The sequence below is a fragment of the Spinacia oleracea genome, chromosome 4 (assembly GCF_020520425.1).
Source record: "Spinacia oleracea cultivar Varoflay chromosome 4, BTI_SOV_V1, whole genome shotgun sequence".
In the NCBI taxonomy this organism is placed as follows: domain Eukaryota; kingdom Viridiplantae; phylum Streptophyta; class Magnoliopsida; order Caryophyllales; family Amaranthaceae; genus Spinacia; species Spinacia oleracea.
The window spans coordinates 29,850,084-29,866,650 of record NC_079490.1 but is presented as its reverse complement, the minus strand read 5'-3'; the positions used below and the strand labels follow the sequence as shown (position 1 = coordinate 29,866,650).

At 36.3% G+C, this 16,567-nt stretch overlaps 1 protein-coding gene across 1 annotated transcript; it reads left to right on the top strand.

Annotated features, from left to right (window-relative positions):
• Nucleotides 1-48: 48 nt before the first annotated feature.
• On the top strand, nucleotides 49-15,547 carry LOC110775903 (coiled-coil domain-containing protein SCD2). The gene is made up of 18 exons (XM_021980500.2): nucleotides 49-395; nucleotides 522-852; nucleotides 1,330-1,835; nucleotides 2,237-2,321; nucleotides 2,597-2,638; nucleotides 2,807-2,869; nucleotides 3,826-3,875; nucleotides 3,962-3,989; nucleotides 4,946-5,020; nucleotides 5,123-5,233; nucleotides 5,313-5,373; nucleotides 5,701-5,814; nucleotides 7,776-7,894; nucleotides 8,935-9,004; nucleotides 10,590-10,631; nucleotides 12,612-12,652; nucleotides 14,156-14,282; nucleotides 15,072-15,547. Exons 2-18 carry the CDS (start codon nucleotides 544-546, stop codon nucleotides 15,182-15,184), a joined length of 1,956 nt encoding a protein of 651 aa, XP_021836192.1. The 5' UTR covers nucleotides 49-395; nucleotides 522-543; the 3' UTR covers nucleotides 15,185-15,547.
• The last annotated feature ends 1,020 nt before the right edge of the window (nucleotides 15,548-16,567 follow it).

The following is a 16,567-nucleotide window of genomic DNA, read 5'->3' as shown; positions in this document are numbered from 1 at the left end:
TACACCCATTGTAAATAAGAATTTGTGATTCTAGAGATTTTATGGGGAATCTCTTTCTGAAAAGAGGACAAGGAGGAAGACGAAGCAACCTATAGTACAACCAATGCGTAAATACGTATTAAATTTGGACAAAAAAATGAATACAATACCGTTGAACAAAACGGTTATTGTTCTCAAAGAAACTCGCATGCAACTCTGTGCTTCGGTTACACGTATGACGTTCCGGGACATACACAAAACAATGGAGGAGAGAGAAAAACAGAGGGCCAGAAAATCAAAACCGCTCATGCAAACACAACCCGACGATCCCTAGTTAGATCTCACGTACTGAACTGCATACCAAAATCCCAGGAAGAAATCTGTACCTTCATGCATCGCTATTCATCTTCTTAAATGTAATGCACGCCAACTGTTTGTTTTTTTGCCTCAATGAATGCATTTCAGTTTTTCCATAATGTTAATATGTTATGGCATGAATAATGAATGAATGAATGATCGTTTTTGTCTGTTGGGTATTGCAGTTTATGATCATTTTTGGCGATTATGGATCGGTTTAGGGCAAGGTTTGATAGACAAAAGAGCATAGACAGCCCCCCTGATCCTGTGTCTCCGGTGACCGTGTCACCATTGCACCGTCATGCTCGTTCTTCGTCGTCTGGAATATCTGCCTTTAAGAAGCCTCAGAATGTGGCGACTATGGCAGCGGCTCAACGACTTGCACAAGTGATGGCTCATTCGGGTGATGATGAAGATGAAGATGAGGATGATCTCTTGGTTGATTATCAGCCTGTTGGCTCGCTTGGTGGCCTTGGCCTTGCTGCTGGAAGGTCTGGTAGACCTCGATCTCCAAAGGTATGTTATGATGGACATTTGCTTCTTCTTTTGTTTCTAAAGATGCTTAGATAACTAAGGAAGTAAAGAGGGTTTGCGTGCATTCAAGATTGATACAAGTTGTTCTTATCATAGTTTGGCTATTATCTAAGCACTTGCACATACATTATTTACAAAGAACTGGTTGTAGCCATAATTGATTGAGTGAAGATGTTATTTTGTAGTTCCAGTATATGTTAGGCCTTAAGTTAATGTACTCTTGGTTTTAATGGAGAGATATAGTACTCGAAGATGCATTGGGAGCCGGTGTATATTGTACACAGACTATACATTTTAGCATTATTGCTGATAGATTGCATTTATCTAATAATGTGTGTGATGGTTGTGATCTTATGTTTTCTCTTGAGATAACCAATGTGGAAATGGGGTCTATGACGTGACTCATAGTTGCATTCTTTGAAACATAACTTACTTGGAAATCTTTTGTTGCTTTCGTAGTCACTTCGTACAGCTTCTACTGAGCAAGTTCCATCACTAAGAACTCCAATGGTTGCTCGTCCATCGTTCTCTGCCAAGACCCATGAACATCCATTACCAAGACCAACTTCAGCTGGTAGGCTGTCTCAGCCACCCATTAACGCTCTGGAGTCAAAGCAGTCATCAGCTCATCTACCATCAACAGTTAGAACACATAGGACTTCCATGGATTCAATGGACATGGTGGAAGAACATAATTCCTTGAGTGGAAGGCCATCTCTGTCTATTAGAACTGATGGAGAAGCTTCTGCTCATTCCCCTATGCCCTTGAACTCTGAGGATGTCAACCTATCTGACCGATCACCTATGGTCTTCAATCCTTCTGAACAACCTCCATCTGCGCGTTCTATTTTGTCAGGTCGACCTTCAGGGATTAAAACGATTCCTACGATGCCTCCTGCTGTTAAAATATCTACAAAGCAACAAATTTCATCGAGTCCATTGGCTGGAAGCAGCAGCAATAGGAGGTAATGCAGACCCTCAAATGATAAAACTTTATTGCGGGGAGATGTGTAGTGTGTTATAAACCTATGAGGTAGAACAGACATTAGGTTGTTTTTAGTTATTTTTACACTGAATCTTTGGCTGCCTCTGGCTTATTATGTTTGCTAGCTATTATGTACGTATTAGTCACCCCATAAGCTCCTATCTCTCCCACTATAACCTTCCTCTTTCTCCAACTCTCTCTCAAACAGTGGTTACTTAGGAAAATGTTGTGCATTTTTCCAGTAGTATCACAGGCTGCTCTAATTGGATTCTGTTTCTTAGATCAAAGCCTTACTGCTTATTTCAGAAGTGTTTGACTCAGCTGACAAGATTTTTGTAGTGTTATTACGAAGGACCCTCGTTAATTTCTGTCATTCAATAGGTTGTCGCTGGACTTTGGAAGTATGATATCAAGAGAACCAAAAGAATCTAATGATCAGCTTTCTTCGACAGCCCTACACGATGAGGTAGGCAGTACATAGTGCTTTTAGATTCTTGCTTGAATTGCTGGACAGGTTTTTCCCTTATGTTGTGCCACCGAGTTCTGTAATCTTTACATAATTTTTATTTCATTCTCCTCGTTTCTTTGACAGCATTTTAAGTATTACCTCTAAACTGTTATAGTAGAGTAGATTTTTGGTTATATTTCTCCTGTTTCCCCTCGTTTGTTTACTGTTACCAGTTTTCACCTGTGATGGTTTCTTTTTATATTAAATCAATCTATTATGAAATTTTTGTGCAGCTTGATATGCTCCAGGAGGAAAATGACCGTCTTCTTGATAAGGTGCAGTGCACTGCTGGAATTCTTTTTCTTCTCTTTTACATCTTGACTCTCAGTTATGCTCTTACAATACTTTTTTGGGCTTAGTGTATTGGAGTTGGGCTGGTTGAAGAGGCATCCGTGATTATGTTACTTATGTTCTCTTTGCTTATACTATGCATGTCCTTTCAGCTCCGACTTGCAGAGGAACGGATCCAAGATTCTGAAGCAAGAGCTAAGCAACTTGAGAAACAGGTAAACTTCAATGTTGGTAAGGCTGCTGGAGCGTAGATTTGCACTGCATTTGAATGAAGAGATATTGCTTTCTTTAGACGTTAAAGCGGAATGCCGACATGTTGATCTTTTTGCATTAAGGAAATGGTTTTTGGTCTGTTTTATATGCTCCTTCTTGGCTACTTAACGAAGTAGTCCATTCATTAAGCTTGAAATTCAACCCAATAAGACTCTTAAACATTACATGACTGTTTTCGTATCATCATTTTAGAGAAACTCATACAAGATGCCATTTATGAGTTCTAGAGTCTGCTGGTACAAGGATAGGGTCTTTTATGAGTTGTCAAACCAAGTGATATAAAGAAAGTTGATTTATATTATATTGGATACAGAATGAAAAGAGAGCGATTCTATCACTAAATCTTCATTTTTTTGCTGAGATTTTGATTTAGACATTTGCTTTTTATGTTTTAGCCTCTTCATGAAATATTTTTTTTCTTCTTATATTGCTGAAAGGGAAATACTGAAATTCTTATCATCTTTTGCCTAGGAGGATAGAGGTAGTAGGTCGTTCTTTTTTCTTTTCTTTTCTTCTTTCTGTCTGGACAAGGAGTAAGAGGTCCTGTAGCGGATCCATCAGATCTTGGGTAAAAAATTATTTGCAAGCATTTGAGTGTTATAGTTTTCGTTTTGGATTAAGGACTAGGGAGGGTGATGAAGTTTCTCCTAAGAATAATGATTCCTGGACTGCAAATATTTTCTTAAACAAAGCTCCTTTCGAGAAGTATGCACTATCGGTGAACCACGTAACTAGATTTTATTTTGGATGATTGTTGTTTTCATTTCTTCTAAAATCTTCTACTTCTCCTTTGGATAATCAAATTATGGATTTTGAATTTCAAGTTTGTATTATGACTGATCATACAACTTTCAGTGTTTTCCCTTCTTCCACTAAAAGCATGCTTCCTTGGTTTTAGGTTGCTAATCTCGGAGAGGGTGTGACTATGGAAGCTCGACTTTTAAACAGGCAAGCATCAATTTTAAGCAATCCTCTGTGTATAGTCCTGATGTTTTATTATGCTCAACCGGCTGATATTGTTTTTTGTTCTTCAGAAAAGAGGCAGCCTTGCAGCAAAGGGAGGTTTGTATGCTAATTGCGCTATTGTATCTTCTTTGGTTACTTTTATATGCAGTAAAAATACACAGTGGAATTCTCTTATCACGTGCACTTTTTTTTTGCTTTATAAACATGTTTAATTCCTTACAAGGGTGAAATTATCTTTTTATAACGGAAGCGGGAAGGTAAGCATGCTTTTGAGCAATCTCATTTTCAGCCTTTTTTTTAATGAAGTAACTTATTAAAGTTGTCCTAGATGATTTAGTGGATCCATTGGTGCAGAGTTACGGATAGAAAATGACAACTAGATATATTAAGGGTCCCTATCACTATGGTAAACGGGCTTTAGAAAAAGGAATATTTCATCTTTCTATCCTCTTATTCTCGTATGATGAGGTTTTTTTTAATTGTTTCAGAAGATAGGACCTCCTCATTGTTGTTGCTCTTGCTTTGAAATCTTCAGTTTGGTAAAAGCTAGAGAAAACAGGCTAAGATTTCTGATATTATTTGAATTTTAAAAATGGTTTGCCCATCAGGAAACCTTCTCTTTCTTTTTACGGGGTTACCAAACTGAAGCAGCTTTCTGCTATGAATTAGCATAGATAACAGACCATAAATCAAGAGACTAATGAAGATTTGATTATGAAATTACAAGAAGTAACCAATATTCAAGCATTCGAGAGGCTTGATTTCTCTCCCAGTGAGCTCTTAAAAGCTCAACCAAATTACTCCACAATTCAACATGCCATTCCCTGTCAATAACCTCTCTATATATACTACTACTTCCTAACTACCTAACTTATTCCCCAGATACCCCTACTAACTTATAAAGCTATTTCCTAAACTACCCTCTCCATAATATCAGTTTATCGCACTTTCTTCAATGCCTAGAAACTTCTTGATTTTTTCCTTGGTTTATGAAACACTTGCCTCATGTTACTTATAATTATACCATCGTCCACCTCTTTCTTCATCTGCAGGCTGCACTGAGAGTTGCTTCACAAAAATATGGTGGCAAAACTGGAGATATTGCAGCACTTAGGATGGAAGCAGAGGTATCTAAGTTTTACCTTCTCTGGGTGCTTATCTTTCAGTGGCTAGATATCTTTCTCATGCATTTTGACTAGTAAAATAAAATGGCACTTTATCGTGAACAGACTGCTAGGGATGAGGCAATTTCTGCGCTTGACCAACTCCAGGAGTCCGAGTCTGAATTAAGATCCCTTCGGTCTATGGTTCACAGATTGATGTTGACTCAGGAAGAGATGGTTTGAGTTATACTCTTCTTTCATGTCTAATTATAGTTGTTTCTACTTTTTACTAACATGGTTCACATCGTTGGAACAGGAAGAGGTGGTTCTGAAGAGGTGTTGGCTTGCTCGATATTGGGGTTTATGCGTCCGATATGGTAATTGAAAGCTTGGGTTTAACAAGAGCTTGTTGGCATCTAATTTAACTTTCCATGTTCTCAAAAGCTTAAGATTATGTTGCATATAACCAAATATTCTGTTTGATTAACCTTTCATCTCATTCACATTTCAAGCAATTTTCCTAAATAATTATATGAACTTTAATTCTTGTTGACTGGAACTTGCATTATCTCTATGTGAGACATAATCCCTTTTTCCAACAAACAATTAATTTCTTCAACTCTTTCTTTTGCTAGATGGCTTCGTTTTTATTTATTTTTTGCTTGAACAATGAAGAGCTGATATTTTTTCTATTCATATCTAAGGGATTTATCCAGATATCGCGGAAGCCAAACTTGAATATTGGTCATCCTTTGCCCCACTACCTGTTGAAATTGTTATTGCTGCAGGACAGAAAGCAAAGGAAGACAATCACTCAGGTGCAGAAATATTGTTATTTTCATTGGTTATTACTTCAAATGGATTATTATAGCGTGCTTCTGACTACTGCTGTTTTATACATTATTTCCCACATATTACCCTTAAATATTCCTCACGCTTAAAAAATGTCAGATTGTTACAGGTATCAAACAATTCTCATGGATGTCTGTTTTTCTAATGTTTTCTGCTATCTTATAACGTTCATATCCATTTGAGGTGTCAAATACATTCGTTCTGTAGGACAAAGTGTTTTGAAGAGTCAGAATAACAGAGTAATTTTGCCCTCTCACAAGTTCCATGTGGCATCCATTTCTTATTCAAAGTGTACATTTTCCACAAAAGTTTTGGATGATGTTATAATGTAAACCTATTAGCATTTTAGCAAGAGTGAAAATAGTACTTGGCAAAAATTTCTCCTGTACTGTATGAGAATTGACCAAAAAGTACAATAATTTTAATATCTAAAATAAATAAATAAATGTGTGTGCCCCGACTCCTATAAGAGCTGATATACATAAGTAGGGATGGCAGCGGGTCTAGGACCCTACCCGGACCCTGTCGGACCCTACCCTAAAATTAGGGTATGGGTCTTTATTTTTTAGACCCTATAGGGTAAGGGTAGGGTATGGGCATATGCTGTTTTTTTTAGGGTAGGGTAAGGGTCTTAATTTTTCAGACCCGTACCCTACCCATACCCTACCCGCGGACCCTTAAGACCCATACCCTACCCATACCCTATATTTAGACCCGCTTAAAATTTGTTATTTTTATGTACTTCACTTTTTTGGTAGGATCTTGATGATGAAGTAGATGATGATATGGACGATAACTACTACTAAAGTACTGAATGGATGCCTATTTATTAACATTAATGTTGTGTAGTTAAGAATGTGGGATTTTGTAACTTATGAGCTTCGTACTTTAAAATGTATTGTGTTTAAGGAAAGACAAGGATAATTTTTGAAGACTAGCTATTTATTTGTTTTAAAATGCCTTATTACTCGTTGTTCTTGTATTATTTTTGCATATTACATATAATTGTATACAAAAAAGGAAATAAAAGTATAGTTTAACGCGGACCCGCATAAGACCCTAGACCCTACCCATACCCTATCGGACCCATAGGGTCCGGGTAAGGGTCTTATAATTTTAGACCCTATAGGGTAAGGGTAGGGTATGGGTATATGTCAAAAAATTAGGGTCCGGGTCCGGGTATTACTAGACCCTACCTAGACCCTACCCATTAGTGATAAGGGTATTTTTATTGTAAGTTCTGACATTCTATGGGAGTTTGGCCTTATGGATATTCAGTGTTTGCATTCTGGGATTCTCTGAGATGTGGGGCTATCCTTCCTCCTTTCCCACTTCTACTGACCTCTGTGGTGAATTCCCCTTTTCCCCCTTCTCTTTGTGGGCTTGCGGTGTTTCTCCTTTAATGCAAAGCCCTGCGAACCAACAACTGCGTTGCTGGTTGCTCCTGAAGGACCTGCAGTTATCCAAGGTCTTTTTGAGCCACAGTCCACAGACTCCACACATGAGCCTTGCTAATGGTTTCCATTTGTCAGAGTGAAAGGGAGTGTGGAGGAAGAGGAGAGGGAGCGAGAAGGGAGGAGGTTTGAGCTAAGGTTGGAAGTCTTGGAACACTGATGGCTCATAAATTCTTGAAAAGTCCAGTTAAGGGTTTTTCTGGTCTGTGGTATTAGCAGTGAACAGGTCTAGAGGGTTTATTATTTAGATATAGACCACCTTTTAAATAAGCTATTATTTGTTTTTGGTTTTCACTATAAGTATATGGACTAAGCAAAAACTTAATAACTGAGTGTGAATGTAGTTTGAAATCTACACCACGTGAATTATTTTAATGAAAAAGACACCAAATGTAGACTGTAGAGTGTCCCTTATTTATAGTCAAATATAAAGAAATATGATCCATGGTGATTCACTGTCTACTTATGTGCAGCTAACACTGATGATAGAAGGGAAAAGACTATCCGTGATGCCATTGAACTTTCAGGAGAGGGCAGCGCTGAGAGCATGCTTATAGTAGAGAGAGGTCTGAGGGAACTTTCTGTGCTTAAGGTTGCTTCCATATAACTACACCTAATTATGCATTTTTATACTTGTGCATCTTTATTTTCAGCATATCTAGTCATTAGAAATTGCACAGCCAAGTATCAGAACCTTTGCAAGCGTGATTTTTTTAAGCGATGATTCATCCCTTAATGTTATGCTCTCTGCTGGTCAAGTCAGACATTTGTCTGTTTTTGTCTGCTCTGGCAAGAGCAGCTGTTTTTGAGCTGGATGTCTTTCCATATAGTGGTTTGCAGGATGCTTCATCTGGCATCTCCCATTCGGTTTCTTTAGCATAGTTCTCTACTTTTCTGCATGCCTGTTGTAATCATGTTGCGGCTGATTTTAATTAAAATGACGGGTCGGTGTTACCTGGACAACTTTTAACTTTTGGGCCTTTAAAGTAAATTCTCATTTGGTTTGGACTGGGTAAAATTCTATGGAACATAGGTTGTATGATGATACATATGAATATAGTAACACACATTTTGATTAGAAGTGTTTTATCCTTTTTCATTGCTTCTACTAATATCTCCAACAAAGTAGTCTATCCCAACTTCCCTCCTTTCCTGACATAATGGTCGCAAATTGGGATGATATAGGAGACATTTAAAGATGAATCTTTTAAAAGGAAAAAAAAAAAGGCAGAACTCCTGTCATTTCATTCACTTCCACATTTTGGAATAGACTTTTTGTTTGTGAAGTCGGGTTGCTGCAACTGTTGTTATCATCATTTCTTACTTTCTTAAGTTATGCAATATCTCGACTATAAGATAAGGGCCTCCTTGAAGTTTACATCAACTAGGGAATATCTTTGTTGTACATTACTGGTTTTATTCTCGAGGCAGAAGAAATAGGTGTACTATTGCTATGCTTTCATAAACAGCAGTTATTGTAAGTAGCTCACATTCCAGGGGAATGATTTTTGCTGTACATTGCTGGTTTTACTTGCTATTATGGGAGGGAGAAGAGATTAGATGTATAATTTCTGTTGTTTTATTAGCAGCAGTTACTGTAAGCATAATATGTTTAATTTGATTTCCTTGAAGGTGGAAGATGCCATCAGGGTCGCAATGGCTCAACACAGACGGAGGAATATGCAGAAGCCTGCTTTTACAGGTTTGCATGATGTTGTTGTTCTCTTGCTTTTCATGCACTGAGCAAGTTTGTGGCGAAATTGGTTAGCTATTGTTCCGCCTCAGGTGATCATTTAGCGAAAAGAGAATTGTCATGCTTAAAATGTTCAAATGCACGTTTAAAACATGAGGGTAACTGCTCAGAGAGGGTAATGCTATGTGGAGCTGGTCTGTGGGACACAAAGTTGATGGATTTCTCTGACTTTTTTTGGCAAATAATATCTTATTACTTACCAAGAAAAAGGTTTAAAGACTATATTAGAACCAAAATCCAGCACAAGTGAAGGCGATAGTACTAATACTTAAAGAAGTAGACCTAACCCCTATATTATTAAGGCAACTGGTATGAAATTAGCTCCTCCATGATCCTTTCACAGTGGTAAGAAATAATAAAAATTAAGGGGTTGCCTCAAAGGCTAGATCTATATAGGAAGAGGAGTTACAACTCGCAAAGACGCAAGGGTTCATGCTTTCAATTATTAAAACAAACTATTTTGTTTTGAGTGTTTGACGCTTACATCCATTAATATAATGAGGCTTTGTGGCTTACTACAGTTCTTAAACCCTAATTACAACTTAATATAAGCCCTTGAAAAGTTGAAAAGAAAATAGATAGTTAAGATGCATTAAGAAAGGTGAACACCAAAAACACAACTTCGAGGGTCTAAGCCTTCGACGTGGCCAGACATGTTAAGTTTGGCTTGGAACTTACAACTACTGAAGGACCTATGATACAGTGAGCCGAGTTTGTATTGGCATTGGCAACTACTTAAAAGGACTTTCACAACGGCCATGTTAGACGACACGATATATACTATTATTACTATATAAATCTTAAGTCATGTCTTTGGATGATGTGTACCCTGGTATTGTTTTTATTGAGTAGACGTTCTGTTTGGCCATCGAAAGCAAATCATCAAGCTCTTCTCCCTTATATTTCTTGAATAGACCTTGAAGGAAATCAATAGGCAGTCAATAGCTAATGCTAATATCTCTTTAACATGCATCTCATTTAAGATTTAACAGATAAGAAAAGTTGGCTTTGGTGCATTACGGGCTCTATACAGCTTACATGCTTGCTCTAATGTGACAACCTCCTAAGACCTAAATGCTAATTTCCAGCGGATTACTGGGAGAAGTGGCATTACCTCGTAGGTGGAGAATCTTGGATTGATATTTGGGAAAAGGAGCTTTTATTTTTATTTTTATGGGAAGGGTAGGGATCCAAAACACTACCATTACCATGTTGAACAGGTGGAGACCACAGTTGTAATAAATACTAAATAATGTTCAACCTTCTCTTTTTTCTTTTTAGACTAAATGCAATAACTAGTCATTTCTTTTATTAATCAACTGTTTGAATTGCTTCTTTCTGATATATTATGGTCACATCTTTCCTACGAGCAGAAATAGAACTTCCACTAGATGGAATCTTATTACACCAACTTAGGTTATGACTTCTTTCAGGAGTATGATTTGTGTAAAGCTGCTGATATTTTCAAAAACTTTTGTCATGCAGAATATTTCATTTTTGTTCCTGACTATACTTTTCTAACTTCTCTATGCAGATGACTTGAGATCTCCGAGTCAGAAATTTTCAGAAGCTTTTGGTGAGTTGTGTCTTTTCAAAAGTTTTCAAATTTTCGAAAGTCTAATTCTTAAAAAAGTGCTCGTATTGTGTTGAGACCCTATGTTGTCCACATGTGAGTTGTCCCACATTGGAGAAAGAGGAGAGAAAATACCACCTTATAAGCTTGTGGAGTCACTCCCACTATTGCCAATTGGTTTTAGTGTGGAACCTTCATTTAGCTTATAAGTGGACCGAACTCTCCGCCTCCTCATTGGGTTGCCCAGGCCCATTTCATATTTCTCTGAAATTTAACATGGTATCACAGCCCAGGTTTGTTGGGCCTTTCATAACTGGGCATTTCTAAGCCACTGGTTAAGGGACCTCTATTAGATGTTCATTCCCAATGAGGGCTATAATACCTTCCGGTGTGCTCTTAATTCTAAGGACACTTACATGTGAAGGGGAGTGCTGAGACCTTATGTTGTCCACATGTGAGTTGTCCCACATTGGAGAAAAATGAGAGAAATACCACCTTATAAGCTCGTGGAGGCACTCCCACTATTGCCAATTGGTTTTAGTGTGGAATCTCCATTGGGCTTATAAATGGACCGAACTCTCCTCCTCCTTATTGGGTTGCCCAGGTCCATTTCATATTTCTTTGAAATCAAGTTTTTCCTATTATATTTCCGGTTTAACCCATGTGGACATGAAGTAAATTTCACCTTTATCAGACTTCCATATTAAGAAATAATTAATTATACATCTATTGCAGATAAAAATATGACTGATAATATGAAGGTGATGAGACTTAGGATAATTTTTATTACAACACCAATATTGCAAGTTTTATGAACTAAGGATTTAGAAAATTTCCAGTTAAGCCAGTATTCTATGATCTGAGTGCCTTTTTTCTGTTTAAAAAGGAAGTGTAAGAGTTCATTACACAGTATGTGATTTAAGTTGGGATAATGGGTACTGATCACATGATTGATAACCAGACCTAATTTGATGTCTAATTATCCCTCTTATGGTGCAACAGCCATGCATCGTGGTAGCAACAGATTTTTAAATTGGTCGTATAAGTTCTACCGGCCTTGTATTGACTGAGTTCTTACTTTACCAACCACATGACCCCTTGATTTACTATTGGTTTGGCAAGCTTACAAATCTCTTATCTGTCACTGTTTTGTTCCCTGGATTGCATTCGTTCAAGACTACAAGTTTCTACTAGAAATTCTTGTGATCGTATTGGCTACTTTTTAAGGCTTTCCTTTTCTTTTTCATTAGTAAATTTTATTCCCCCTTTTCTCCCTTATTAGTAACCTATCATACCTAATTTTCGTGGACTTACATAATACTTCGTAGTATTTAGTAAAAATAGGTTTAGCATTAAAAGTTTGAGCTGAGTGCTAGATAAAGAAAAAAGAAGATGTTTTGAGCAATGACAGGAGGCTTCCATTAATTGGGAATTGTCAATGCATCAGGAGAAAAGCTTTTATCTAGAAAGTAATTTTCCCTGACAATGTCTCTACACAAATACCAGTGGCACTGGCTACTGAGCCACTACATGTGTTTGTGTGTGTGTTATTTTTTTATTCTTTTGGTGGGAGGGGGTAGATACTTTAAAAAAAAAAAAAAAAATCTTTCTTTAATTTGCATACGTAAGTCTCAAATTTTAGAGCCTTAAAACAAACTGAGTGTGAGAGTACAGAGTAGTGACTAGTGAGACAATGGGAGTCTTTATTTGTTTCTATCTTCTGAAGTTCTCATACTTTTTGTTTGTCTCTCCCAGTTCTAGAAGCTTTGTTTATCTCACTTCTTTTAGGTTTTCCATATGAAATGGAAAAATGTGTCTATAATTAACCATATGCTATGCCTGTTAAGACTTAGAATGACAGTGAGCAAGAGCAATTGCACAGGGTCATATTTTTGTTTCAAGTATCTTGGAACATCCTTTAGCACCAGAGTTTATTCTTAGTTTATGCCTGTAACTATATATCCAAGTTTGTGCTTATTTCAGATTTGAGCCAAGAGGAATCTGAAGAAGTGCAGTTTAAGCAGGTAGGATGTAACTTCCCCAGTTTTTCTTCAATCTATATCTCTCTATATTTCAGTTAAAAAATGTGTTTTGCACTGATTGGAAATCGCAGTTAACTTTTTCCTTGCCTAATAATGTCTGATATTTTAATTCCCCTCAGCAAGCAGTAATTGCTCACTTTATCTCATATACTTCGTATTATCAACTTGATCCATTTCGTGTTTCCCATTTATATTATCCAATTTTAATTTTCAGAAACTTACACTATGGGCAAGTGTTTGTAAAGCTTAATTTATTCTATTTCTTGAAATAAAAGACAATACAAATTGGACTGATGGAGTAGAATTTTTTATTTAGCATGTTTAAAAATAATCTCAGTGAGCTAATCCATAAACTTCAACCACTATCTTGTGAGCTCGTACTCACGTAATATGCTGTTAAGAAGAATTACCATGTTTGTGACTTAAATCAATAAACTTGACATTGGACTCTCGGCCTGGATGTGTCATAAGATTGATTGCTATTTCTCTACCGTTTTTGGGAACATGTACAAAATTTCCATTGTAGGAACAGGAGGTGTAATGTTTCTTCTAGATGAGAAGTTGCAGCAACTTTCATGGTCGGTCGCCAGTTAACTTGTGTTGTTTGAAGTGGCTGTGGGGTTCTAACATCCATCTGATATGAACAAATTACGCTATTCTTGAAGAGACCAATGAAGTATTTTCTTTTATGAATAATTCTATTCTATTCTTGTTGAATAATTCTATTCTACTGCTAAGAACATCTACCTAAAAGCTGTGAAGAATCGCCAACTATTCTATCATGAGCACTCTTTGAAGTTGAGTGATATAGTAAGATTAGAATTTGTCTATGATCTGATTTCCGGATCTTAGGTTTCAAATTCTTCACCTTTGGAAGATGCCCGTGCTAGAATATGAGGATAACTCTTTATAAAGCTGAAACTTTTGTCAGTGTCATCTCTTTTTGGCATTCGTCATTAATCCTTGCTTTTGCATGATAGTGAAATGCTGTGTATCTAAGAACATCGTGTAATGCATTAAAAAGTCAATGAAGAAAGGATTGTCTCTTATTTGGTGTTGGTTAACTCCCAGTTTTGGTTCTCTATTTGGAGATGTGGCCTAGCATCAAGTTATGACTCAAACCTTGAGGGCGGGGCCTCAAGACACGTTCCTTAATCCTTATGGAAGGGCCCTAGTCGTCTAGGCCCATCCAGGTGTTTTGTACATTAATATTGAGTAGATGACATGATTAGGAATCCAATGGTGTATATAGAGGATCACTACATACTTTCTCTTCGTGTTCCATTTGTTCAGTCAAATGTAAGAGACAGTTCCAACTGTGTGCTATGCTGAAGCTGGAGCTCAGTAGATCCTGATGTGTTCAAAATTTTTGTTACCTTTTTCTAGGATGTTCATTCATTCCTCAACTTCATTTTTGTTGTTGTTGTTGTTTTATTACTCATATTATAAATACAATGGCTGTGATCGTTTTCTGTGTGCTGCCAGGCATGGCTGATGTACTTTTGGAGAAGAGCGAGAAACCATGGTTTGGAACCAGACATAGTAGATGAACGCCTGCGCTTTTGGATTAACCATAGTGCAAGAGGAAGTTCCTCGCATGACGCAGTTGATGGTATCTTAATACTCCCCATGTCTCTCAATAATAACGTATATGTATGTATAGATAGTTTTCATTCAGAAATTGTGTCATTTGATCCATTACCTTTTAAGAATAAACACTGAAAGAGAGAAAATTTTAGTTTGATAGCAAAGCCTTCTTCCTTGTCTTTTTCATTTAAAGCTTCGTTGGAGGGTGTTACCACCTCATGGATTAATAAAAGTTACTATTTGTGAACAAATGGAGGAATTTCTTTGGCGAAGCATTACACTGAGGATAAATGGACAACATTGCACTTAATACTGCATTTCTCTAACGAAGACAGAGCATATAAAAATGTTTTTTCTATAATCAACTTAAACTAGAATATTTTTAGTCTGAAACTCCACAACTATCATCAGTATTGGCTTTACTTGGCAAAATGTTTTTGATATGGTATGTGCGATTTGATATTTTCATGGGATCTCCTTGTTGGCTATTGGTTCAAGTCGTATACTATTCATATTTATAGAGGACCTTTTTTGTGATTCAGTTTTCATGAGTTTATATGTGTGAGTAACAAGTAATAAGTAATAACCAAGCATAATTTCTGCAATAATTCTTGGACTTGTGAGGAGTCACCGAGTGGCATGGCATGTGTGATGTACTGGATATGAAATTATCTGATTTCTCAATTATCTGATGTCCTGATGTATAAAGGCCCTTATATGTTACAAGATACATACTGGTTTTAGGCAACATTTAATTTAATTGCTTGGGCTTCATGTCCTAAACTATTTCTTTATCCGTGGTTTGGTTTTGCAGTTGAACGAGGGCTTCTGGAGCTCCGGAAGTTAGGGTTGGAAAACCAGTTGTGGGAAGAAAGCCGGAGATGGACTGAGCAAGACTCACAGACAAGAAGGCAAATGGACTCCTGAGTTCTGAATCTTTCTTTTTCGGGATCACATTAACATATATTTTTACAAATATAGGTTGTGTGAATTCCTAGCCTTTTAAAGCGAATTGGCCGAGTTGAAAGCGTCATATATCCTCCCCTTATTTGGTCCTTTAGAAAATGTCTTATGAGTATAAGCAACTTGTATAAAATGGTGTAAGAGGATACGTAGGCATATACTTCGTATATATAAGTGGTTTAAGTGCCTCGTTCATAAGTATTGATTTTTCCTTGTCATTGACTCACTGTTTTAGGATGATGAAATTTGCCTAAATTTTATGGGATCCTCCTTCCCCTAGTATTTAGAGTAGTGAGAATCCAATAGAGACTTGATACTTAGTGTTAATTTTTGTTTAAATATAATATCTAAAGTGTTGTTATTTTTACAAATAACATAAGCCATAAAATAAATAATTATTATTTTAACTCGAAATACAAAAAAGTACGAAGTAATAAAAATACCTACTTGAAATTATTTTCAACAAGTGGTTAGGACTTGTTCTCAATGTTCACTTGCATAAGGTGTTCTTATATGAATCTTATATAAGTTAGAATGCTCATGAATAAATGAGTTGGTGGTGTCTAGTCTATAGATTTAGCCATGCAGTCATGCTAGCCCAAAATAAAATGAGAAGTGATCAACCAATCGATAACTGCTGTACCCGGGTATAGCCAGCTCTGGCTGTACCCCCAAAAACGACGCGCTCATATTGTTTGTTCATTCTTGTCGGCTGTTTGTTCTTTTTTATTGTACTGTTTGTTCATTCTTATTGTACTGTTTGTTCTTTCTTGTTGTACTGTTTGTTCTTTCTTGTTGTACTGTTTGTTCTTTCTTGTTGTTTTTTAAATTCATCATCAAGTTTTCATAATTGTTGTATTTTTTGTTCTTTCTTTTGGAATTTTATGTTCTTTTTTATATTATTTGTTCTTTCTTGTTTATTTGTTTGTTTATAATAATCAAATGATTAATGTTCATAATTAAACTCTTCATTAATCTTTTATTCTTTCTTTTTGTATTGTTTGTTCTTTCTTGTTGTACTGTTTGTTCTTTCTTGTTGTTTTTTAAATTCATTCATCAAACTTATTGTTGTATTGTTTGTTATTTCATGTTGGCTTTAAAATTCATCATAAAATTGTTCATAATTGTTGTATTGTTTGTTCTTTTTTCTGGAATTTTATGTTCTTTTTTATATTGTTTGTTCTTTTTTGTTGAATTATTTGTTCTTTCTCGTTTATTTGTTTGTTCACAATAAATATATGGTTAATGTTCATAATAAAATTGTTCACTTCATTAGACTTTTATATTTTTACAAGCGCCTATATTGTTTATTTCCAAATAAATAAATAAATGTTCATTTCCAAAATA